This window comes from Myxine glutinosa, chromosome 1 (assembly GCF_964187855.1).
Source record: "Myxine glutinosa chromosome 1, kmMyxGlut1.1, whole genome shotgun sequence".
Lineage (NCBI taxonomy): Eukaryota > Metazoa > Chordata > Myxini > Myxiniformes > Myxinidae > Myxine > Myxine glutinosa.
The window spans coordinates 191200369-191228042 of NC_136261.1; the positions used below are offsets into that span (position 1 = coordinate 191200369).

At 42.1% G+C, this 27674-nt stretch overlaps 1 protein-coding gene across 2 annotated transcripts in view; it reads right to left on the minus strand.

The window, feature by feature from the left end:
* Nucleotides 1-414: 414 nt before the first annotated feature.
* Nucleotides 415-27674, minus strand: part of LOC137432347 (receptor-type tyrosine-protein phosphatase-like N) — a 237834-nt gene continuing 210574 nt past the window's right edge. For both annotated transcript variants that reach the window (XM_078781553.1, XM_078781543.1), the window contains exons 14-20: nucleotides 20284-20361; nucleotides 19840-19959; nucleotides 17296-17462; nucleotides 15100-15153; nucleotides 9640-9704; nucleotides 9339-9412; nucleotides 415-2643 (exon numbers count right to left, since the gene is read on the minus strand). In XM_078781553.1, the coding sequence (XP_078637679.1) occupies nucleotides 2572-2643; nucleotides 9339-9412; nucleotides 9640-9704; nucleotides 15100-15153; nucleotides 17296-17462; nucleotides 19840-19959; nucleotides 20284-20361 (630 nt within the window). In that variant the 3' untranslated portion in view covers nucleotides 415-2571. The remainder of the gene's footprint in view (nucleotides 2644-9338; nucleotides 9413-9639; nucleotides 9705-15099; nucleotides 15154-17295; nucleotides 17463-19839; nucleotides 19960-20283; nucleotides 20362-27674) is intronic.

Below are 27674 nucleotides of genomic sequence, written 5' to 3' on the forward strand. Positions count from 1 at the left end.
GGACTCCAACTTGGTCTTACCCGATGAACGGTACAACCATTTGATGCAACGCCGTGCCTGCGGAACACGTGGATAATGGCTTATATTTTGGTAAGGAAGCGGGACTGGTGACAGCACACTCACCTCTGAACTATCTGGTAATGGTTAACTCCTATAGTTTGTATTGTCCTATCTCCACATCCTTCCTCTCCCCATCTCCAAGTTGTAGTGAAGTGAGATAGCTTTGCATACAGTTTATGGACATATCCACAAAGAGCTTGTCTTATAAATATGAACAATATTCATAAAAGCCGTTTCATTAAAGGTCAGGATTTTTCCCTGAGCTGCAAACATTCCACCACCGGCTGGCGTGACCTGAATTTTCCAAACCCGGTCTCCGCGACCACCACGTATTGAAATTGAGACAAATAGCAGTCATCGATAAATATTTTAATGTCACGACATTGCTGAATTATTTATCCTTTGTTGACAATGGTTGATCTTTTTCCATATACATACATGAGGAATGGTGAACACCCATGAACACACACCCACACACAAACACAAACAGACAATATGGAGCTTGCTGATCTATAACCTAGTATTGCTTTACATCACAGGGGTTTCAACAGCAAAGGAAATGACCCATTCTCTTGGGGAATAGCAGCAACAGCAGCATCGGGGAGAATGCACATGGTTTGAAAATGGCACTTTCACGTTAATATACGTCATGTAAGGCTATAAATTAAACCTCTGGATAAAGGTCAGATACAGTAAAATGTTTAAACCTCCGGATAAAGGTCAGATACAGTAAAATGTTTAAACTTCCGGATACAGTAAAATGTAGCGGCGTGTGGCATCAACAACCATATGCAGTGCTTTAAAAACAATCTACCACACGTATGTAATCGTTTTGATTAAAGGTACACAGTGGGAGTCACAGTTGAGACCTATTTAATCACGTGGCTTATAAACTCAGGCGATTAAGGTTGTCTAAGCTTACACTAATGAATCGACATAAGGGCACAAAGAGGGCAAACAGTCGGGTTGCTCTTTCAGATTACAAAACTATAAGTCCCAAAGGCTATGTGCTTGCTGGTCCCCTAGTGGACCTGTGCGACATTCCAAGTGTACTCGATACGTGGCATACTTGCATATGTTTTCCCACCAATATGGGTTCAAATTCGCAGGAAGATTTAGTAATGAGCATGGTGGATGAGCCAGAGGAGAGGAGGCTTGGAATGAGTCTGAAGCCAGCCATCTGCCAAGGAATGCCCCTTAAAAAGGTCATACTTCGCCATATTATGTTTTCCCTGTCTATATAGTATTTTTTTATAACCTGATGCTGGAATTATTCAATTTGGATTAATGCCATACCTTATCTATGGGGTACGGGACTGCGAAAGCAGTTTCCTGTGCCTAGAAATGTATTGGGTGGTTTTCCAATTCCTTCGTGCAGTGGTAATAGGCCCGGGGATGAATACTATATAAACCTAGATTATGGGCTGATAGATTTTTTTTGCATTCACTTGTGGGCTTTATGCAAATCTAAAGTTACAGTTTGTCTTTCATGCTTTAACTTGATTTATCTGTCAAGATATTTCTGCCATTATCTGGCTCCATACTTCTTGCCTACAGCTGTTCTATGGTGCCCACAAAAAGCAATGAACGAGTGTGACAGTGGATGGGTGGGGTGTCGGAGGCAGATGGAGATGACGGGTGGGTAAAGAGGGAGAGTGGGATGTAGGGGGGATCTCTCCAAACATCTGCTCAAGAGAAGCTCAGCATTTTAAGCATCAGTCTTGAAAGTGTCTTTGCTTTCATTAGCAAGACAACAATTGGTTAAAAATTCAGATGGTACAGACCAACTTGTATCCTGTTTGCTACCACATAACATATCGAAGCAAAGTGAAGCAGAATGCCTTATTTGCATAACTCTATGCATCATAAGTGATGTCACATTTTGCATTTAAATTGGATTGGCCAATCAATAGAAAAGTGAGATGAGAGAGAAAGGAGGGAGAAGATTTAAAATGATGTAATTATGGTATTCTTCTTTGGATTGCAATTCCATTGCACCCTTGACCCAAGTTGGAAGCAAATGTCTCAAACCCACAGATACAAAAATATCAATGCTGGCATTTATGTTAAATATCATTTGTGAAACACTTTTGGTATTCTTGATCCACATTGGTCCAAAAAAAATTCTGCTAAATGTGACTTGATACAACCTAAGAAAAAGCCAACATGATGGGTTTTTAACGAAACCATGGCACAAGAAAAAGGGAATAAAATAAATGGAGAAATGATGAACAGTGAAAGGAAATTGGTGAGAAAGAAGTTTAGAGATTCATGTGAAAAATAATTTGATTTTTTTTCAATTCTGTTAACCCTAACCTTGTTTTATACACATCAGCACTCTGCTTCTCCGCTCTGTAGCCGCAATTTGCCTTCCCGTCAAGTTTGGCACAACTGCACAAACATGTTGCCAACACCATCAAATGGTCGGTGCCAACCCAGTTATAGTGCTTTACCCCTTTATTGCCAATGGACAATCTTGAAAGTGCAGTGATCCCTGTAACATCTTGCACGTCACTTTGGCAAGGACTTGAGTATGGAATTCACCTCCTCGGCCACTGCAGTCAGGCAAAAAGCAAACTGCTCCTGCAAGCAGCAAAAAATGTCAGCGTATTAATAACACTACTTTCCGACACCGCCACGATGAATATATTGGTAATACCACAAAATTTCCGGATTTGAAACGAAGATATCTATTACCAATAGCGGTGCATCAATGCATTGGCCCGGAATCTCTAAACACATCATTTCACCAAACGTGAGAGCAAAACGGACTTTTTAACGAATCAGTTGAACAGCTGAAGGTTTGTAATCAAGTTGATTTGATATGTAACACCCATTGCACCTTCTCACTTCCCCCACCCCTTCCCTTGCCACACTCATTTCTCTCCACAGCATGTCCTTACCCTGACCGTTAATTAGTCCCCTACCGGTGTACACCGGAGGGGACTATAGGTTTGCACTCCGTCCCTCCGTCTGTCAGTCTATCAGTCTATCCGTCTGTCCGTCCGTCACGCAAAGAACAGTTTTCCAGACTTTTTTCTAAACTCTTAATGCTAATGATTTCAAACTTGGCACATGGTTTCCTCATGATAAGTTACAGATCAAGTTCGAACTTCACGACGTTTCGATCATTTTTGACAAAGTTATGGCACTTTGAACTTTGGGAATTTCCCCAACAGTTTTCCAGACGACAGACTGCCGGAAGGGGACATGTATTCCAGCGCAATACTCAGAATGCTTGTTCCCCTTGCTTATCGTCATTGATTCATCTTAACCTGCGAAAGCACGTTTGGAGATTAAAGTTTCCCATTGCATAAATAATCAAACAAAGCTATTCCAACCAGTGCTCTCCTTACTGCCAAATTCATGATTTTCATGATTTTTTTCATGAAAAAATTCATTATTTTTGCATCATGAAACAACGTGTTGAGTGTTTAATATGATCGAAGTGCCGAGCAAGTTTGCGGAGAATGAAATGCGTTTTTAGTTTCTGGTGAGGTGAGATCACAGGTTAGGCCTTCTCCGTGCTCTAGCACAAAGTGTGCTGTCTGAAAAGCTAAAGAACAGCAAATGTAATACAGTATATGATAAAGTAAAAGTTGCATTTATTCAATTTCAAGACCACTCCAACTCAGGATACTTTAATGGCTCATTCTTCCCTGTAAGCTGGTACTCATTTTGCCGACCTCAGAAGGATGACAGGCTGAGTCAACCCACCCGGTGTTAATTCAACGGCATGACAGGGGAGTGAACTCACAACACTAAGATCTTAAACCAGCCACTTTAAGCCAACACCAAACTTCATGATTGAGGAACAACTTATTTATATCTAGTGTTATATTTTGAACACGAATCAGAACATGAATCGGAAGACAAGTTTGCTGTTTTACCATCTGTTGTCTGTGAATTATTCCCGATTATGCATGCGCAGAGGAGCGAGATAATATTTTTTACTCTCTTTTGTATTTATTCAACTTCTATGGGGATTAAACAAAATTGCCTGGCAATCAAACAGAATTGAAAATCATTCCAAACCGGAAACATTACTGTTTTTAAGGACATTATAAAGGACACAAACAACAGGCACGAATAACTAATGCACGTGTTAGATAGGGTGATGTAATAGACACTGGGTAAATGGCGGTAAAACCTGCAATTAATTTATTTATATGTCTTTAAACCCCTTTAAACCTTTATTCAAATTGAATTATATACTTGTACATTGTAGAACACATATAGCCTTCATCATACTACTTGGATAATTGTAGTACTTGGATATGTTCTATAGGGTGGTGTATGTAATAAGAGCTGTCAAGCGAAGCCCCTGGGAAGTGGGCGTGGCATGTGGGAGGGTGCAGTATTGGGGTGAAGAAGAGGTCGCCGATATGGCCATGTACGATGCCAATTGACACTGCGTTCTATGGTGATCAATAAAGCCTCCATCTCCTAAACTGCGATTCAGTGTCGTCTTATTAGTGTATAAGGGTGGTTTATAAGACTGCTTCAGTTGCGCTAAACTTCAGAATGTTTAAAACGATGTTTAACATCATTATTTTATTAAAATTGAAGTATATACTTGAACACTGCGTGGGGTATCATATTTTATGAACTCTAGAGTGGTGCTTCGTGTTTGGCCTTCAAGCATCACTGGTAATTGGAGAATAGGCCTGTCATATAGGAACTCCATCTGAGTTTTACTGCTTCACCAAGTTGGGGCACTATGGGGATCAACTCACATTCAACCGACTGGGTCTTGGTCACGAGTATACAATTTAATGGTATGCCATCCTGATGAGCTTAAATGAGGGTGAAACGAGGTTGGCGGCTCTGCATTCCTTTACTTGTGACCATTTAAATCTCGGTCTTTAAAGACCCGAGTAACTCAGCGGAACCCTGAGTAAATTCAGGACTGTAGAGCCTTTTTTGGTTTATTGATCACGCCCGACAGCAACTCCACCACCTGCAACCTGATAGGTGTTCAGTATGGCAGAGAATGCATTGGTGTAGTGGACTACGCTTGTTGCCAACAGGTCATGCGGAAATGGCTGTTATGGGACTTGATCTGTGTTTTGCTGCTTCATTAAGTTGGGGGGTTTAGTTCTATATACAGTGCATTCAGAAAGTATTCAGACCCCTTCACTTTTTTCACATTTTGTTACGTTGCAGCCTTATGCTGAAATCGTTAAAATTCATTTTTTCCCTCATCAATCTACACTCAATACCCCATAATGACAAAGAGAAAACAGGATTTTAGAAAGTTTTGCAAATTTATTAAAAAGAAAAAAAAGAAATATCGCATTGACATAAGTATTCAGACCCTTTGCTATGACACTTGAAATTTAGCTCAGGTGCCTCCCATTTCTCTTGATCATCTTCGAGATGTTTCTACACCTTGATTGGAGTCTACCTGTGGTAAATTCAATTGATTGGACATGATTTGGAAAGGCACACACCTGTCTATATAAGGTCTCACAGCTGGCAATGCATATCAGAGCAAAAACCAAGCCATGAGGTCGAAGGAACTGCCTGCAGAGCTCAGAGACAGGATTGTGTCGAGGCACAGATCTGGGGAAGCCGACAAAAAAATTTCTGCTGCATTGAAGGTTCCCAAGAGCACAGTGGCCTCCATTATTCTTAAATGGAAGAGGTTTGGAACAACCAGGACTCTTCCTAGAGCTGGCCGCCTGGCCAAACTGAGCAATCAGGAGAGAAGGGCCTTGGTAAGAGAGGTGACCAAGAACGCGATGGTCACTCTGGCTGAGCTCCAGAGATCCTGTGTGGAGATGGGAGAAACTTCCAGAAGGACAACCATCACTGCAACACTCCACCGATCTGGGCTTTATGGCAGAGTGGCCAGACGGAAGCCTCTCCTCAGTGAAAGACGCATGAAAGCCCGCTTGGAGTTTGCAAAAAAGCATCTAAAGGACTCTTAGACTGTGAGAAACAAGATTCTGTGCACACACATTGATGCCTTTTTCTGCCTGCAAGACACCATGGCAACAGTTTATATCTGGGCCGAGATTCTAGCCCAGGGTCGACAGCTCAAAGGTGAGTGTGCGTACCTCTAGGCCATCCTGTCAGCCCAATTGTCCTTTTGTCCCCCCAGAATAGTGTTATTAATCCTTGAAAATCGATTAATCATTGCTTTTTATTATGCCATGCCAATAATTTTAGTTCTTAGCGGTTCGGGTGCTGGCTTGGGATCCTAGGATCCTTAGTTCGAATCCCGTTGAGTTAATGCCATGTGGGGTTGACTCAGCCTGTCATCCTTCCGAGGTCGGCAAATTGAGTACCAGCTTGCTGGGATGAATGATCCCGGTGTGTACCTCGATTTAGAATAGGTACACCGTATCCCTGCGCATCGTAACAGGCGACAACGGGTTGGCATCAGGAAGGGCATCCAGCCATAAAAAAAATATTGTCTCAAACAGGGAACCATGATTGTCATGGGGCCCGCAAGGCTAACCACCGCCCTAGCGGGGAAAATGGCCTTAAAACGATCATTCATTCATGCCAATAATTTTAGTTAGTAATTTATTTATTTGAGAATAATTAATCATTAAGTCTATCATTGCGAATAGCTATAATTAAAGACTTTATTTTTTGGCATCCTTACACCAAGCTGTGCCTGAAAGTGCATCCTCTCTTCCATTGCTACTATGGGAGGCTGGGGAGAAAATAACCTGGCCGATACACTTAGCATTGGAAGAGTGAAGAATACTGTGGGCCGACGCTGGGGACCCATCTGCTGGTGTTAGCTGAGTGGCAACGGAACAGGCAGCCAAAATTGCTGCCATTAGTTGGGACTATTCCAAGCCCTGATAAATTAATATTAATTTGGTTTATCATGCACATGCCATGCTCCTACCTCAGCAATCAAATTATATGATGTGAATTGAATACTAATTGCTCATGTGAGGATCAGAAAGCTAAATGAAAAGAAGGGAGGTAGAAAGGGGCAGGGGGAGGGAGATGGTGTTGAGAAAGAGACAGCTGCAAGTTTGCAATAATTGTACTGGAACAGGAAAACAACCATTGTGGAGTAATTTTATCATTTGTTTAAAATAATGAGCTCAAACACGATGGCAATCACGTCTGTAATGACCCCCACCTCCAAACATCTTCTGCTATTTGTATTCCTTCCCCTATTTGTATTCCTTTTCCCCTACATCCCCATACATTTTCCACCCTCCCTTCCATGTACACTACATTTTGTTCCAGCTTATCTTCCCAGTCTGCCCTTTCTCCGCAACACTCCGCACTCACTCTTGTTACCCCTTTTTCTTCTCCTGCTCTTCTTTTCCTTAATTTTCTTTTTTTTTAAATATCATTTTCTTCCCAAATTTTCTGGCAGGATATCCGAGACCTAGAGGTTTCCGAGCATGGGTTCGAATATCGACCAAAGCTATAAACTGTCCTGGTGTTTTACAAGCAGGTCAATTGGTCAACCTGGCATCCTGGCCAAATTCGAAATTCCTGCTCTAACCCACAGGGGCACTGCATTTGTGGCTTAGCGCACATCCAGGAAATGGTGTTACCCACAGCTATGTACTGATTTCTGAAAGAAGAAAAGATGTCCTCATCTTCCCTCCCACCCCCTTTAGTTTTTACCACCATTTGTACATGTATTCTGAAATCAAGCAATGACCTTTTGCATTTCATCATATTAACATGAATGTTCTGGACATGCACTTGCCTTGTGTTATTTTTTTTCTCCAAATTAGCACAAGACCAATTTTGTAAGATCAATTAACCAGTAAGGATGCATGAAGGCATGGATAAGAGGAACCGGATGGAAACAGGTTTCGCAATACAGGAACATGATCTCATGGCGGATGTGCAGACTTTAACAATCTGAGGGGGTGGTTTTGAAACTGGAATGCATTAAGTCCAAGCAGATGCAAATGCATTCCTGGTGTCAGGGAAAAGGGAAAGGTTGCGCTGCACTTCAAGTAAGGACGCTCGAAGGACAGGTGGATGGATAGCAAATAAGTGGGTTGTGGGTGGGCTGGATGTGGAAGTGGGCGACAACAAGAATAAAAGAAAGTGGAATAATGGAAATACAGGGATGAAGGAAAAGGCCGCAAGAATTAGTTCATACCTCGAGCTTCAGATAGAAGGAAATTGAGCGCCCACGGCATTTCGCGATTAAGAAAATATCTGTGCGCTGGAGCTATGGTAACGACAGGTATTTCAGGCCTCTTTCCGCATCTTCACCCTGGTGATGATTTCCTCACCCATTGACCAATGGTCTTTCATACCACCGTCAATCCCCTCCCCCATCCACACCCTAACCCCACCTCTTTCCAAATTTCCAGTTTTTTTTTTATTTCTGAGAGTTTACTTATGTATCCATCTTGTCCGCTCCATGTGTCCTCATTTTTCCTGGCCACATCCCTTATTTGGCCAAGTCTCCCTCTATTTGTCATTCAACCCTGCTGTTGATTTTTTTCCTTCTCTTTGTACTGTTCCTTTTGTTCTATTTAGCATTCTGATCCATTCTGTGTTCCAGCTCTTCCACAAGCTTTGACTTTGTGCACAAATAATAAATAAAACGGATGCCAAGGTTGCCATCAGATGTGTTTGTGAAAACAAAATTGGGCCTTAAATTCATTTTGGATAAAGCTGTGGAGTATATTTGAAGGCTTGTAATGGAGGTACACCACCAGTAACGAGGTCTTATTCTGATGTTAACTTTGCAGAAAGTGATTTGTAGCCCGACATAGAAGTAGAATGATAAAATAAAGACGATTTGTTCAATTAAAAGGTGACAATGATAGTGGAAGGGATAAAAACAATCAATTTTTGTGAATGTCAGTTATTGCCTCCATCATGCATGACAAGGACAAATTAATTATCTGTTGGTGCAGATCCGGATTGGGATCCGATAATTTTTCAAATTTTAAGTGTTTCTTCACCATTGAGAGATAGGACCAGAAACTATACATTGCACAATATCTCAAAATGTTGTGGACGACCTATGACAAACTTGGGGGATGGGTTTGAATTACGTGACAAAAGAAGCCGATTCTATTTTTTGGTTCAGGTCTGAATCCAGATCCGGCCTATCAGTGGGATATAAAACGTAAACTGTTCAGTATGGCGGAGGTATGCGCTCTACCGAGTGCCGTTCTAGTTGATCATATAACGCTTGGAACTTATTGATAACACCTTACAAGTGTTTAATATTTTGATTAACCTTTTCAAAACTTTTTGCTGCCCCGTTTAGTGTAATCAGGCTCAACAATGGCGGAGCTCCAATTTAAAGTGCCATTTACCTTGGTCTCTACCATCCTGGCCCGTTGGTCACGTATGAATTCCAACGTGGCTGCAATGTCAATCTCCTTAGTTCCTGTTGGTAGGATTGTGTTAAAATGAAACCTGAATGAACCACAAGTCACCAAGTTTTCCATTCTCTCTTATAATCAGACAAATAATGACCAACTTCTGATAAAACAACACATTCTGTAGTGCTGTGGAACATGTAAATGTTCAGGTGGAAGGGGGTTGTGGTGAGTGACAACGAAAGAGGTAGTGTGCATTACTACTGTAAAGTAAGCAATGCAGCAGTGAACTTACCTTTGGCTACACGATTTAACACCATGTCTAGTAGTATATATGTGCCTGTATGACCTGACCCGTCACTGGGGGCAGGAAATGGAGACAGAGAACGAGTAGAACCAGAATTAGGCTTTACATACATACATATATATATATTATATATATATATACATATATGTGTGTCATTATATGCATGGTCTTGCTGCAACACAGATTATGCACACACATCTATTATAAATGGATGAGGTGTGTGTGTGTGTGTGTACGCGTTTGTGTGTACGCTCGTGTGTGCCTGTGTGTATGTATATGAGTGTGGGTGTGCGTATGTGTGTATGAGTATGTGTGTGTGTGTGTGTATGTGTGCATCCATTTGGGAATGAAGAGCATCAGTGTTCGTCATTCAGAGCCAAGTGCTTCTAATATGATCCAATATTTACTCCGCTGCTCTTTAGCACACGTTCTCAAATGAAAAGCAAATTTTCTCTTTTTTAAACAAACAATAACAACAGCATTTCCTTTTCAGACAACATAATATAACATGCACAAGGTTTTCTCTTTTTCCAAAATGCACTTTTGGGAACAAGAGGCCATATTTTGCCATGTGTTTGATTTGATGAAATTGGAGCATTCATGAAAGATCAGCAATGATTAAATGTTATTGTTAAGTCTCATGTATGTATACAGCATAGGAAATAATTGTGGAAACATACAAGCAATGCAATGTACACGCAGAATTCTCGACCAACGAACTGGGTGATGAATGGATTTTGGGTAAAATTTCTTATGGAGGAAAACACAAAGAAACGTCAATAAGTTATACAATTCACCATATTATTGTTTTTACATCACACCTTTGCTTTACAGAGGATCACACCTTGCTTACGTGTGATATTGCTTATCAATGTATAATTGTGAAATGCCCAATGGCCCCATTTCTACTGATCTTACATCAAGCTTCACTGTAGTTGCTGTCCACTAACTATGTGTTATTGTCATCTCAGTTGTTCGTGAAACTCTTGATCGTTGCTGAACGATTCGAACTCGGAATCTTCTAGAAAGGTCTTTCATCTTCAGCTTTACTCATACCGTTATTTGTGATCTGATGTTTATTACTCATCTTTGGTAAATGGGATATGTCTTTCAATTCAGGCAATTCTCAAATTTTCACTCTGTCTCTTCAAAAGAATTGTTCAGCAATTTCTCCAATCTACGTTGTTGATCAACTACTGGAAAAACAACTATCAGGGATGCCTCTTCGTGGTGGTTGTACTCCCCAACGCAAGCCGGCGGCCAAATCTTCGTCATTCTTCTCTGCTGCCCGGATACGTCAGGGTAGTGCGATTACAGTCAGAGTGTCGATCGGTCGCCTTGGACTGGCCCTTTCTCTCTCGTCTCTGTGTCTTTTCTCTCTGTGTCTTTTCTTTCTTTTCTTTCTTTCTTTCTTTCTCTCTCTCTCTCTCTCTCTCTCTCTCTCTCTCTCTCTCTCTCTCTCTCTCTCTCTCTCTCTCTCTCTCTTTCTCTTTCTCTTTCTCTTTCTCTTTCTCTTTCTCTTTCTCTTTCTCTTTCTCTTTCTCTTTCTCTTTCTCTTTCTCTTTCTCTTTCTCTTTCTCTTTCTCTTTCTCTCTCCCTCTATCTCTCTCCCTCTATCTCTCTCCCTCTATCTCTCTCCCTCTATCTCTCTCCCTTTATCTCTCTCCCTCTATCTCTCTCCCTCTATCTATCTCCCTCTATCTATCTCCCTCTATCTCTCTCCCTATATCTCTCTCCCTATATCTCTCTCCCTCTATCTCTCTCCCTCTATCTCTCTCCCTCTATCTCTCTCCCTCTATCTCTCTCCCTCTATCTCTCTCCCTCTATCTCTCTCCCTCTATCTCTCTCCCTCTATCTCTCTCCCTCTATCGCTCTCCCTCTATCTCTCTCCCTCTATCTCTCTCCCTCTATCTCTCTCCCTCTATCTCTCTCCCTCTATCGCTCTCCCTCTATCTCTCTCTCTCTCTCTCTCTCTATCTCTCTCCCTCTATCTCTCTCCCTCTATCTCTCTCCCTCTATCTCTCTCTCTCTCTCTCTCTCTCTCTCTCTCTATCTCTCTCCCTTTCTCCCTCTAACTGTCGTGGCCCTGACTTTGTGAATGCGGGGATACACAATCCTGGATGTAGGGGATCTCTGGGTCGCTCCTGGGAGATCGATTGGCTATCTCCGTGCCGCAGGCTTGTTCGAGAGAACTGCCCGGGCCTATACAACAACAACAACAACATCAACAACTACTACTGGAAAATGTTCAAGTGTCTTGAACTTCTGCACCTGACCATCAGCGATGGCCTCTACTGGGCAGACCATATATCAAAGTTGGCCTCCACATCCAGCTGCAGACTCAGCATTTTCCATTGTGTCAAGTCGTTCCTTGGTAAATCTGAACTTCTCTGAACGTCTCACAACCTTTAAGACCTTTGTCTGTAGCTTAATGGAGTACGGTTCTCCCTTGTAGGGTTTCTGTCCCCACTTCACCTGTCTCTCCTGAACGCTGGGGAATCTAAAGATCACAACATCATTAGTATCTCCCACAGAAAAGTAGAAGCACAAGGCCTCAGGGCTCAGGCTGCTATCTCATCACAGACAGGACGCTTATTTTGAACCTCCTCTCATCTGGTCTTTCTCCCACTGCTATTTCAATCCTCCGAGCTTCCCTAATCCCTTCAGATGCCCATTGCTCTTTCTTTGACCCTTTCATTAAAATCCCCAAATCTAGGCTTACGGTACACCGCCACTACCTTGGTCATCATCACTATATTTTCTACTGTTTGTCAAACTGTCTATCAAAACAAGTTTAATCCAACTTTACCCTCTAGAGTTTCAAATTAGCAGCACACCACCATCTCATGTCATCTTTCATCCCCATGTCATCGTCCACCTCATGTCATCGTCCATCTCATGTCATCGTCCATCTCATGTCATCGTCCATCTCATGTCATCATCCACCTCATGTCGTCTTCCATCCCATGTCGTCTTCCATCTCATGTCATCTTCCATCTCATGTTGTCTTCCATCTCATGTCATCTTCCATCTCAAGTTGTCTTCCATCTCATGTCATCGTCCACCTCATGGCATCGTCCACCTCATGTCATCTTCCATCTCATGTCATCTTCCATACCACGTCATCTTCCATTTCATGTCATCTTCCATCTCATGTCATCTTCCATCTCATGTCATCTTCCATCTCATGTCATCATACACCTCATGTCATCTTCCATCCCATGTCATCTTCCATCCCATGTCATCTTCCATCTCATGTCATCTCCATCTCATGTCATCCACTATCTCATATCATCTTCCATCCCATGTCGTCTTCCATCCCATGTCGTCTTCCCTCTCATGTCATCTTCCGTTTCATGTCATCTTCCATCTCATGTCATCTTCCATATCATATAATATTCCATCCCATGTCATCTTCCATCCCATGTAATCTTCCATCTCATGTCATCTTCCATCCCATGTCATCTTCCATCCCATGTAATCTTCCATCTCATGTCATCTTCCATCTCATGTCATCCACTATCTCATGTCATCGTCCATCTCATGTCATCTTCCATCTCATGTCATCCACTATCTCATGTCATCGTCCATCTCATGTCACCTTCCATCTCATGTCATCCACTATCTCATGTCATCGTCCATCTCATGTCATCTTCCATCTCATGTCATCTTCCATGTCATGTCATCTTCCATCTCATGTCATCTTCCATCCCATGTCATCTTCCATATCATATAATATTCCATCCCATGTCATCTTCCATCCCACGTAATCTTCCATCTCATGTCATCTTCCATCCCATGTCATCTTCCATATCATGTAATATTCCATCTCATGTCATCTTCCATCTCATGTTGTCTTCCATCTCATGTCATCTTCCATCTCAAGTTGTCTTCCATCTCATGTCATCGTCCACCTCATGGCATCGTCCACCTCATGTCATCTTCCATCTCATGTCATCTTCCATACCACGTCATCTTCCATCTCATGTCATCTTCCATCTCATGTCATCTTCCATCTCATGTCATCGTCCACCTCATGGCATCGTCCACCTCATGTCATCTTCCATCTCATGTCATCTTCCATACCACGTCATCTTCCATCTCATGTCATCTTCCATCTCATGTCATCCACCATCTCATGTCATCCACCATCTCATGTCATCTTCCATCTCATGTCATCTTCCATCTCATGTCATCTTCCATCTCATGTCATCTTCCATCTCATGTCATCTTCCATCTCATGTCATCTTCCATCTCATGTCATCTTCCATCTCATGTCATCATACACCTCATGTCATCTTCCATCCCATCTCATCTTCCATCCCATGTCATCTTCCATCTCATGTCATCTCCATCTCATGTCATCCACCATCTCATATCATCTTCCATCTCATGTCGTCTTCCATCCCATGTCGTCTTCCCTCCCATGTCATCTTCCATCTCATGTCATCTTCTGTTTAATGTCATCTTCCATCTCATGTCATCTTCCATATCATGTAATATTCCATCCCATGTCATCTTCCATCCCACGTAATCTTCCATCTCATGTCATCTTCCATCCCATGTCATCTTCCATCCCATGTAATCTTCCATCTCATGTCATCTTCCATCTCATGTCATCCACTATCTCATGTCATCGTCCATCTCATGTCATCTTCCATCTCATGTCATCCACTATCTCATGTCATCGTCCATCTCATGTCACCTTCCATCTCATGTCATCCACTATCTCATGTCATCGTCCATCTCATGTCATCTTCCATCTCATGTCATCTTCCATGTCATGTCATCTTCCATCTCATGTCATCTTCCATCCCATGTCATCTTCCATCCCACGTAATCTTCCATCTCATGTCATCTTCCATCTCATGTAATATTCCATCCCATGTCATCTTCCATCCCACGTAATCTTCCATCTCATGTCATCTTCCATCCCACGTAATCTTCCATCTCATGTCATCTTCCATTACATGTCATCGTCCATCTCATGTCATCTTCCATTACATGTCATCGTCGATCTCATGTCATCTTCCACATCATGTCATCTTCCATCTCATGCCATCTTCCATCTCATCTCATCTTCCATATCATGTCATCTTCCATCTCATGCCATCTTCCATCTCATCTCATCTTCCATCTCATGTCATCATCAATCTGATGTCATCTTCCATCTCATCTCATCTTCCATCTCTATATCGACGATCCTTTCTACCCCCATTTTCCTTCCCCTAATAAGCCATTCTTCTACTTGCTGGCTGCTATGTTTTATTCCATCTCCTCTTCTCCCGTTTGTTCATTGTGTTGCTTTTTGCATCTGCCTGTTGTCCCACTGCCCATCTGCCTGTACATTGCCTCTCTACCCTCCATCACCTCACCCTTCCACGAACGTAAATTTTGTACACAATAAGAAAAACACATGAAGATGCATTTGATTCGTTTGGAACTTACCTGCAGTGAACGATGATGGGGCATGAACGACCTCGGAAGCATTTATTCACTTTCCTGTAATCACACACCAATACAAATCTCTGATACACTTGCCTTGCATTAATTTCCCAAAATGGAAATACATCACAACTTACATTTTCGAAAAAAAACAAATTTGATAGCTATTGAGTCTCGTAGAAGAGACAAAATGACATGGGGTGTGGTGTCCGTTTGGTGTGATAGTAGTTGTGGTGTCCCCATGGGTAGATTAATTGGAGAGGATTGGCTACCATCCAGAAAGACTGGAGGGATGGTTGGCCTGTTTAGCATTCCTGTCTGTAAACATACCTCTTGATGCAACAAATCCAGGTTCAAATGGCATATACTATATATCTATCCATCGTCTACTAATTCATGTCGTTGTAACCTTGGCCAATGCAATAAATAAATTAAATGTTTTATTTTTTCAAGGACAGACTTTGGGTAGCAATTCCATAGATGATGGAAGAAGTGGCAAAGGAGTGATGGTAAGTTGAAAGTTTACACCTGGATAAGGCAACAATGCATCCTGAACATTTGTTTGTAATGTGGAATATGAAACCAGAGCAAAATTATCATGTAATATCGAGTAATCTTACGATAATTCACCAAATGTCTGTCCGTCTGTCTGTTCCCAGGTACCGCAAAAACGGCTGAACAGATCGCAACGAAATTTTGGGTGGGTAATCCTGGGACCCCCTGGAGTAAAATTGGCTTTTAATTCCAAAATCCAAAATTATTCCAAAATTGGCTATGTTGTTTTTCCAATTTTTCCCCAATTTCCAATTTTTCCAATTTTCCAGTTTTTCCAAACACGATGGAATAATATTTACCGATATGAACAGTGATGTGGCTTTGTTGAACAGTGATCAATGTTTCAATTCTACTCATACTTGTTGGTTCAAAGCTCCAAAGCCTGGTGTTAGCTTAGCGGTTAGGGTGCTGGCTTGGGATCCTAGGATCCCGAGTTCGAATCCCGGTCGATCGTTAAATTAACACCAGGGGGGTTGACTCAGCCTGTCATCCTTCCGAGGTCGACAAATTGAGTACCAGCTTGCTGGGATAAATGATCACGGTGTGTACCCCGGTTTAGAATAGGTACACCGTATCCCTGCGCATCGTAAGAGGCGACCAAGGGTTGGCGTCAGGAAGGGCATCCGGCCATAAAAACATTGCCTCAAACAGGGAACCATGATTGTCATGGGGCCCGCAAGGCTAACCCCCGCTCTAGTGGGGAAAATGGCCTTAAAACGATCACTCATTCATACGGTTTAGATTTTGATGATTAAACGGATGTTTATATAAATCGTTTAAAATAAAAAAAAACCCTTCAATTTCTGATATTTTGCCTTTTCATTTGGGCCTCCCAATTGAAGCCCCGCCCATAGGGCAGGTACCGTTGCTAGTTATATTAATGCAACACTTACCTTGTCTCCAAAATAGGAAAGCCTGAATTGCATGACAAATTAATTATTTCTCCAATGACCAGCTGGTGTCACCAATTCATCAAATCAAATGCAACTGCTTCAGCTGGAATTCCTGACAAAATTGCATCTCCTGCTCATACCTAAGAAAAACAATGTCATTGTGTGATCCCTGGTGTGCCATACCATCGTGATCAATGTTTCACCAAGAGTCGGCAAGCTATGTCACCCTGGCCTGTCACCCTGTCACCCTGCTATGTCACCCTGTCAAGCTATGTCACACTGTCACCCTGGCGTCACCCTGGCCAAATTCAAAATTCCAACACCATTACCTACTGCATCAGTGGCACAGCCGCGCCTTCAGTCAATGATGTCACCTGCAGCCTTGTGCTGCATACGGAAGAAGAAGAAGAATGTGCCTCAAAGACAATCTTGCCGAGCTTTGGCCCATCCTCCAATGATCACTTTTGTGACTATGCAACTGGATTCGGTAACGGAGCTGCACATCACAAAAATGACACTGGCAGAGGGCAGGATGGTACGTGATGATCAGCCTGCAATTTCTTGTGTAAGTTAAGTTTTTGCATTACATTGTTATTAAAGGTAAGGGGAGAATATGTGCAGGTAGGTTGCTGCATCCGGTCTTGAATATTTCGTCACATGCAATCACAAATGGCTCAATACATTCCCGACAGAAATATGAGCAGTGGAGTGGGATGTGTATGCTTCTCCTCTTAGACTCTCATGCACTTGCCTGCGGAACTCCAGCAGAGTGTATGGGGCAGATGGTACATCCTTCGGGGCCCAGCTCAGGAAGTGGAATTGAGTGACGGTGCGTGTTTCACCAGTGAGTATGTGCTTGAGATAGAAACTTCGTACCACGTACTCCTCACAGCACACATGCTCTGACACGAGATGGACCTGGTGGGAATCAAGCGTCATGTGTTCAAAAATGTCTGTCACGGCCATTTATATTTCATATGAGATTGCAAGAAGAAGAATCTGTTTCTGTTTGATCGATGGATTTAGGACTTTTTGAAGTTCACCAGAAGGGTCATTAATAAATATGATTATTATACTAGTAAAAATCCCGTCAAATATGATGGGTTGGAAAGGTTTATTCGACCGTACAGCCTTGTGAGCATGCCAAAGTTTGAAGCCTCGGCCTTGTGTCAGGTGTGCTTATATCTTTATTTATTAGACATCCTACAGGTGTAAATGAACACTCGTTTTACTCTGCATGTGTTGCACATCACGTGCAGCGAATTTCACCTCCTTGCGCCTTGTATTTATTGTTATTGAAAAAAAAAAACCGCTCTGTACACCGCCCTTGAGGCTTGGTTTCAAGCCACCATCTACAATTCTAATACTAGAAAGCATCTGAAAATTCAAAGCCCGTCTGCCTCCGTTTGTATTCAGACGTCTTCTTCCGTATGCTCAAATAACTGCATACGGAAGAAGACATCTTACAAGAAGACGTGATAAAAAATACAAAATGAAAATTGATGATTTTATACAACCTTGACCTTTGAGCTTTAGATCTAAAAAAAATAATCAGCTTCTAGCTTTTGATTGGTGAACCAATTCAGTGACCCAATATGCGAATTCTTAACATTTCAAGTCAATTAGGTGAAAATTGGCGATGTTATGTGACTTTGACCTTTGCCCAAATTATTAATTTGCCTTCTCCATATTCTCACAATAAACCTTTGTGAACATTTCATGACAAAACTCAAATGGTAAATTGAAATTTCAGGGCAATTGGATGAAAATTGATGATTTTATGTGATGCTGACCTTTAACCTTTTGGCAAAAGTATTAATTTGCCTTCTCCGTATTATCATAATAAAGCTTTGGTGAAAATGTGATGAAATAGCTCAAATGGTAAAAAGCCTCCCCCCCCCCCCCCCCCCCCCCCCCATCTCCTGCTGAGCGGACTGGCTAATAAGAGACATAATTATCCTGTTATGGAAAATGTTTTTCGGGTTTGTTTTATCCTCAAAAAGAGACCGTAGCGAACACACATTCGTGTTAAAAGATTGCACTTTAATACCGAGCCTCATGACGGGGGACAAACATCTGTACAAACATACAAACACACATTGTGTTTTATATGGTAGATTGTTACATATATTTGCATGATTATTCATAAAAATTCAAATGATATTAAATATTATCATTCCAACCCAACAGAGCCTAGTGTTGACTCATCGTATAAGGTTTTTTTTTTTTTTTTTGTTTTTTTTTGTATTTTGTATTTTGTATACATAATTGTTTTTGTATACATAATCGAGGCTCGTGAAAGAGCTAACATTTATCACACAAACAAATCAAACAGACAAACAAACAAAGTGTATCAAAAGGGGAGCGGTAGACAAGATGGGGAGAGAAGGGGAAGCACATAAACACAACATTTGTGAGGGACATCGGGAATGTGTGGGAGGGAGAGGGCTTGGTGGGAGGCGGCGTGGGAAGGAGGAGGGGGGGGGGGGGGGGGGGAAGAAGTATAAATATTTTTAATAGAAGTATTTATTTTTATAGTTTTATAGAAGTATTTACAGAAGGAAAAAGTATTTATAGAATATAAATAAATATAGAAGTATTTTACAAGTACTAATCCAATTATTGAAATGATGCACTTGCGTGGAATATCGGCGCCACAGACAATAGTTGGAGGGGATGCAGCGCATTACTCCTCATCGTAGATTGTGATCCATGTCACCTTGCATTCGATTCAGCAGCCAATAAAATTATTCATTCGAGAGTCTGCAACTCCGAATACATTTGATATTGTCATGCTTCTTCAATGCATGTTGGTGATCTTATGCATGTTGGTGAAGGTTGCTGGCTTAAGATCTTATGGTCCTGAGTTTGAGCTCCCGTCATGCCATTGAATTAACACCAGGTGGGTTGACTCAGCCTGTCATCCTTCAGATGTTGGCAAAATGAGTACCAGCTGGCTGGCAATGAGGGGGGGGAGGGGATGGGAGCAATTGCAACAATGGCCTAGCCACACCTCCAGAAAATGATGCAGCCAATCAGCCACAGGGTGCATACAAACCGCCATTAAAATCCAACCCTGTGATAATTGAAGTTGGGATTTCCCTTTACTGCACTCAAAACACACCCTCTCCATAGTGTGTTTCAGGTGCTTTAAATGGAAATGCTAAGTCAGTAAAGGATATCTCAATGACAAATACAACACCTCCAGTTCCCCAAAATTCTGTTTTCATATTAGCCATTTTAATGTCTGAGATTGATATTGATAAACCTCCCAATGTGTGATGTGAGTATCCACCTCGTAATTGTGGTAGATGGCACTTCCTTCTGTTGGCCAGTAACGAGGGCAGCAGTCCATTCCTTCGTCTCCGGAAGGGCACAGCATCACCAAAACCACACAACGGTTCTCCCACACCATCTGCCTCACACCACAAAATATCACACAGTCTGTTTTTTCCCCACACTGGACTTAACATTTCACACTGTGGTTTTGTCAAACTACCACCCAGCAACTACCAGAAACTCCGACCCAGAAACCCAGAAACTCAACCAGAAACTCACAATGTTACCTATAGTTACTAAAGCTGGAAAATAACACCTTCCCATCCACCTTTGCTGTTTCCTGTTTCCAGATTCCACATCTGCTCTCCCAATGTGACTTTTCCCCAAATCCTCTATGTAAATGTCAAAAGGGACCCAGATGGACACCATCTCAAGTGGCAGCCCCCAAATGTTTGCCTACCTGCCAGAAGTCAGATATCGTGCGAGCCAGGGGGCTTTGGGCAGCGATGTATGCTGGTGTGCGCGGATCGTGGTCTGTCTGCGAACAACACACATGTTGGTTGTCACATCATTTAAGGAGTTCTCGAGGTGATAACAATATATCTAGCAAGTGTTTCTGATCCGATATACCATATGCTAATACAGAGTGGTGGTTCTGACGAAGGGGTTTCTAGGTTTGGGGTCATGTTGGGTGGTTTGCCATCCTCCTCCCAGCAGTAGTTAGGGCAGGCATTTGTAATTATTTGTCCAGGGTCCTGGCGATGGCTCGCCAACTCTTAGCGAAGGACACAGTGGGATCTTTAACATCAACCAACTAATGCTGGCAGACGAGACGCCCAGTTTAACATCCATCCGAGGGACACATTGATGAAGTGAAACATGTAAATTGTGAAACAGCAGGATGGAAGTTTACAGCTGGGTCGACATTCAAACCCAGGCGAGACAGCCTTGAGGTGAGTGTGCGCATTTATAGAACATGTCAGCCATCTAGCAAGTGTCATGGCGATACAAATCTTTGGATGGGACTGTTTGGCATTCACATTGAAGTATGGGATGTATGATTCTGTGATGCCATATTCCAATCCAATATATGTACTTGATGGTGGCCATTTTTTACCTTAAGTCTTATTAAGGTCTTATTTAAGTCTTATTATTTAATTTAAGAGTGCAATTTTTCAAAAGAAGATCTGAGTCTGGGAGGTCGGCGACTCGAAAGCTGGCCGCATCAAACCAAAGGCTTAAAATAAAGGTACGTGCCGTTTCCTTGCTTGATGTTCATCGTTTTAAAAGGATAGAGTATGGACAAGCAACCTATGTTAGCAACCATTGTGCAGACTTTTGATTGGTTCCTCATAAGAGAACTCATCTATATAATAAGCTTGTCAGTCTGTCTGCCCCTCCAGCACATAATCGTGAGATGACGAAATCTCGCGAGATTGTGAATTAAATGTTGTTTGGATAGGGGAGGGCAAATATAATTAAATATTCCACCATTTTAATGAGGTAATGGGGAAATCTTACTATAATTCACCAAATGTCCGTCCGTCTGTCTGTCCGTCCACCTGTCCGTCCATTTGAAGGTACCGCAAAAACGGCTGAACCGATCACAACGATATTTTGGGTGGGTAAGCCCTTGAGTAAAATAGGCTATATTGTTTTTTCCAATTTCAGCTTTGGCTTCCAGCATTTTCACGTTTGGACTCCCGCATAACGTTATTTTCCCGGGTGCCGCACAAACGGCTGCACCGATCGCTGCACAGCTGTGCTGCACGGCTGCACCAATCGGACTCAGTGACCTCAGACAAACACCTTTTATAAGGACATGGGTTGAATCCCTGCTTGAGAGAATACCAACACCCTCCCCGCCATCACGGTCATCTCTCCAACTCACAATCCCACGAGATATGCGGAAAGGACGACCCAAAACCAATTATGTTATTTTTGATTCGTACATAAACATCATTAAAAGTAAATAATGATCTCGGCCAAAGTTCAAACGACGTTTAATCTCTACATAACAGAATTCCACATAGCTATTTGGGTGGTGTATACGCGAACAGATCGCTGTCTCCTATCGATCTTGCCAAGGCCGTAATACCTATCGGCTCAAAATCCTTTTAACTGTTGACTTGGTAGTTTTTACAATGAAGGAAACATTAACAACGTTGTTAAAAGTTTATTTTGTGATTAATTTGTGATTGGAGTTATGTTGTTTGCAATGAAAAAAGAGATATCGAGTTCAAGTAAATGACGACATGCCATGATGGTTTCTACCTTCTAAACGTGAACTTCGTGGATCGCCATATGCAGATTCGCCACGGACCCACGATCGATGTTTCTATACGTGAACGTACCCGTTTGTTTGTGAATGGGTACGTTTTTCATGGAAGTCCTTCACGAACTTGCTGTCCATGTCTGACGTGCGACTGAGGGTGCTACAGGAATGTGGAATTTATTGGTTTCATGCTTTAGCATTCGCCATATCTGCATTGCCTGTTTGCTTCTGGCCTTCCACCCGTGCGTAGCACGGGTATCTCACTAGTAACATATAATGACATAACAATACCCTCTTGCTTTGAAGAACGGGATGAAAGGAGTAGGGGAGGGCAGAGAGTTGGAGTGGGTGGTTTAGAGAGGGGATAGAGAGTGGGGAGAGGGGTGTTCATTGAAGCTCTGGGGAGGGTTTGAGGAGTTGCATTGGGGATGGGGGGGGGGGGGAGTTCATGACTTAAGGTGGGTTTTCACGGGACACGCGAACGGTTCGCGAAGGATGCGAATGTCGAAAAAATGGCAAAGTCCAACATTCGTATTTTAGGCTCCAAAAGTTCGCCAAACATGCGCGGGGGTTCGGAAGCGTCGTCAATTGTTCGCAGAAGTCGTTTTTTGTTCGGCGGGTATTTCAAACAGAACAATTGACGACGCTTCCGAACCCCCGCGCATGTTTGGCGAACTTTTGGAGCCTAAAATACGAATGTTGGACTTTGCCATTTTTTCGACATTCGCATCCTTCGCGAACCGTTCGCGTGTCCCGTGAAAACCCACCTTTAGGGTTGGGAGGGCGCTTTAGGACTTGGGGTTGGTTTGCGGGCATTGAGAACATGGAGTTGGGAGGTGGCATGAGGGCTCATGGTTGGGTTGGGGAAGGGTGGGATGGAGCTGAGGACCTGGGGGTGGAGGACGTTTATTTTATCAAGCAACATATTTAGGGTGCACATAGGTAAACAATATTACATTCCCATGATATTGTATACCGCCCCTCCCTATTCCATCTCCAGGCATTGCACAATGTCATCGCCGGGTGCCAAAGGCTTTTGCCGACTGGCAATGACGCAAGCCGAAAGGGTATACTCAGTTTTCACTCCATTTGTTTGTTTTCTTTCGTGTTTGTTTTCTTGTTTGTTTTCTTCTTTGTCCGGGCGTTACTTCAGCCATCCTTTGAGCTAAGAAGCTGAAATTTGGGTACAATAGTGAACAAGTGTTGTGGCAAAACCATAGTTTTTCTTTTTTGATTAATCAATTAATTTATTAATTAGTTACTTATTTATCAATGTAGTAATTATTTGATTTATTTATTTATTTATGATATTCTTCCTCGTCTGGGCAATCTTAGACACCTTTTGAACTAGGAAGCTGATATTTGGACACAACAATGACCAAGTGATTTAGTAATAAGGGTATTTTTGATTTATTGATTAATCAGCTAATCGATTAATCATTTAATTATTTGATTAATTAATTACTTAATCAATTAATTTTCAAAAAGTTACAAATTGGGAGGAAACAGTGGTGGTTTACGTATGTTATTAACCAATTGATTAAGAAATTAATTATTTTACAATTTATCTTTATTTATTTTAATGTGCAATAAATCAGTTAATCAATTATTGTATACCGCTCCATCCCAATTCCATCTCCATGTGCTGCATGGCAACATTGCTGTGCACCGAAGGCACCCCAGCAAAGTCGTGAGCTGGACATGTTATTTATTTATTTGGCATGGGGTGGTGTACTTTGAATATAGCTCTACTTGTTCAACTATTGTTTGCATAATATTGTTGAAGTCACATTTTACATCACAAGTATTTTTTTTTGCAGTATGTATACATATATATATATATATATATATATATATATATATATATATATATATATATATATATATATATATATATATATATATATATATATATATATATATATATACAATGATTACCTTAGTCCAGGTAGAATTGTAGAGATTACCATGCTCCGTATGACACGATGAATAAGAAGAACCCTCATGTACTATAAGTAGGGATCCGTTTGACCGTATGTTATGTAAGAGCGTATCTTCGTTCCAATCACGAGGGGTGGGGTTATGTTAATTAGTTAGGGATTATGGGTAATTAATCCCCTGTATGTAATTGCCTCTGTTATTTCCCCTCTGTTCTTTATGACAATGCAACACACACACACATAGACAGAATCGGCATGCATTATCACACGAAATAAAAGTAACCGGAAACAGAGCATTGAGCACCACCAATGATACTGGCGACCTGGTGATCACAAAGGCACAGGAGGTCCGTGAGGCCATGCCCCAAAGAGCAGTGATTGGTTAGGATTGTCGAGCAACAAAGAGCGGGACTCGCTGCTTGGAGCAGGCACGGGCGGCGTCGGATGACGATGACTCTCGGTTTCTGGATCTGGAAGTGAACGGTCGCTGATAAGCTCTTGCGCCAGGGACATTGGAGGTCTCGACAATTGGGAGGATGAGCGCAGCTGGAATGACCGAACGGGCGCGGCCTGCTCGCTTTGCGCACGGAACCAGGAGTGAGGGGACTGCACACGGAGACCTGTTTCCCATGTACAAACAGCGCATCCTGGGCCTGTGGTTTTTTTTCCACACAAGGACGGAGGGCTTGTGACGATCCCGGATGATCAAGCGGACCAGAGCTAAGTCACGATTACACATTTTTATTTTCACTTTTATTGTTCCCTTTGTCTGTATATGAGTCTGTATGGGGGCGCTCCATTTAGAAAAGCTAGTTTTGTCATCCATTATTTGGTTACCGGCATTTCTTCAATAAAGCCGGTAATTTTGTACATTTGAATCCGTGTCGGTTTGAGTTGATTGTCGCAGGTGCGAGGACGTCTGGTGGAAGCCATCCAGGTAAGTTTGTCATTCTCCTTTCCCTCACGTGTAAAGAACACCGCCATTTTTGACTGAATGCCTCGGAGTGTAAGCTCGATCAGCAATCCGTCCGAGACCGGTCTTTATCGGCATGGACAGGACAAATGGTGTCAGGAGTGTAGGATTCGGACTCGGTGGGTACTCGGTGTCCGAGAGTTGTGAGTCAACACCCCCGCTGGGTGTAAATTGTGCTCAGCATCTGGATACTAAATTTATTGATTGTCTCTCCCTCTCTCTCTCTCTTAGAGGGAGGATCGATTGTAGTACCGAGGCTAAAAATTGAATAGTCAATTGGTGTGCGAAGCGCAACATCACGTTTTCGAAAAATTCGGTAAAAAAACCCTTTTTCCGACATAAATTATGCGCGAGAGGAAAAACCGCTGGCCAGCACGTAATGGCAGCCGTGAACAGCATGGCTGAGCGGATGGAGGATTCTGAAGAGTACGGAGGCGGGCACACACACACGCACACACACACACACACACACACACACACACAGTCACGTGAAAAAGTAAGTACACCCCATGTAAAGTTTTGACTTTTTCAACATATTTCAACATACAGCTATTTGATCTTCATTTCAACAATATTGATAGATAAAGGTGATATAATATAACAAATATCATGAAACATTTTCATTTTGTAGTCCATTGTATAATTTAAATAAATATAAATGCAAATTTCGCATGTGGAAAAAGTAAGTACACCCTCGGCTCTAATTGGTGGTATTGCCCCCTTTGGCAGAAACATCCTCAAGTAGGCGTTTCTTATAACTGTCTACCAGTCTCTGCCATCGACTGGGAGAAATTTTTGCCCACTCCTCCATGCAGAATTCTTTCAACTGTGTGATGTTTCAGGGGTTTCTTGCATGCACAGCTCGTTTCAATCCCCCCACAACATCTCCATGGGATTTATATCCGGGCTTTGACTTGGCCATTCCAGAATCCTCCATTTCTTTCTTTTCAGCCATTCCTTGGTGGATTTACTGGAATGTTCAGGGTCATTATCATGTTGCAAGGGCCACCTTCGATTGAGCTTCAACTCTCCGACAGATGGCCTCACATTATCCTCAAGCACCCTCTGATACAATGAAGAATTCATAGTGGATTCTATGATGGTGAGCTGTCCAGGCCCTGATGCAGCAAACCTGCCCCAAACCATAATATTTCCACCACCATGCTTTACAGTTGGTATCAGGTTCTTGTGGTCAAATGCTGTCTTTGGTTTTCGCCAAACATGTTTTCTGGTACTGTGGCCAAATAGCTCTACCTTTGACTCATCTGTCCAGAGCACATTGTTCCAGAAGTGCTGGTCTTTGCCGAGGTGTTTATTGGCAAACTTTAGTCTTGCCCTGATGTTCTTTCTGTACAGCAAAGGTTTCCTCCTGGCACACCTCCCATGTAGATCAAATTTGTGCAGCCTCTTTCTAATGGTAGACTCGTGCATTTTGACATCAACAGTGGCAAGAGCTATCTGTTGGTCCCGTGATGACATTCTGGGGTTCTTAAAGACTTCTTTCAGAATCTTGCGGTCTGCTCTCGGGCTGAACTTGCTGGGGTGGTCTGGCCTGAACAAGTTGGCAGTTGTTTGGGATCTTCTCCACTTGTAGATGATCTTCCGGACAGTCGAATGATTGATTTCAAATTGTTTGGAGATCTTTTTGAATCCCTTCCAAGACTCGTAGGCATCTATATCACCTTCTTTCTGAAGGCCTCAGAGAGCTCTTTTGATCTAGGCATGGTGATGCCGCACACTTCAACAACAAAGAGCAAACCAAACGAAATGTCTGAGGTTTAAATGAGACAGGTTCCTCCAAGATCCTCTCTGACGATGTTCTAATCATGTGCACCTGAGTTGGTGCACCTGATTCTAATTTTAGGTATTTGAAGTAGTGATAAATGTAGGGATGTACTTACTTTTTCCACATGCGAAATTTGCATTTATGTTTATTTAAATTATACAATGGACTACAAAATGTAAATGTTTCATGATATTTGTTATATTATATCACCTTTATCTATCAATATTGTGGAAATGAAGATCAAATAGCTGTGTGTTGAAATATGTTGAAAAAGTCAAAACTTTACATGGGGTGTACTTACTTTTTCATGTGACTGTATATATCGATACGTTACTAACATAATTGCCTTCGATAAGTAGTCTCGAAATCAGCGAAGGCAATTATGTTCGTAATGTATCGATATATACATATATGGGAAATTTCTGAGGATATCCCGAAGACTCAATAGCTCAGTGGGTTGTCACCGCGTAATTTACGTCCTGTTTATAAAATTTGTCGATGAGTTCATCTCCAATGCACTTCCACAAACATTTACATACACATACACATACATACACTCACATCTGGGGTCTACCTAGCAGGCCCGTCAGACATCGGCCACTATATAGCTCACAGCGTTCATGTGGGAAATTTCTGAGGATATCCAGAAGACTCAACAACTCAGTGGGTAGTCACCACGTAAGTGATGAGGTCCATGGGTTTGAGTCCCAGGTTGTCAGAATTTTTTCACACTAGCCCCCACGCAGAAATTTACTCCCTTACTTACTTTTACCACGTACTTACTTTTTCCACATGCGAAATTTGCATTTATGTTTATTTAAGTTATACATGGACTACAAAATGTAAATGTTTCATGATATTTGTTATATTATATCAC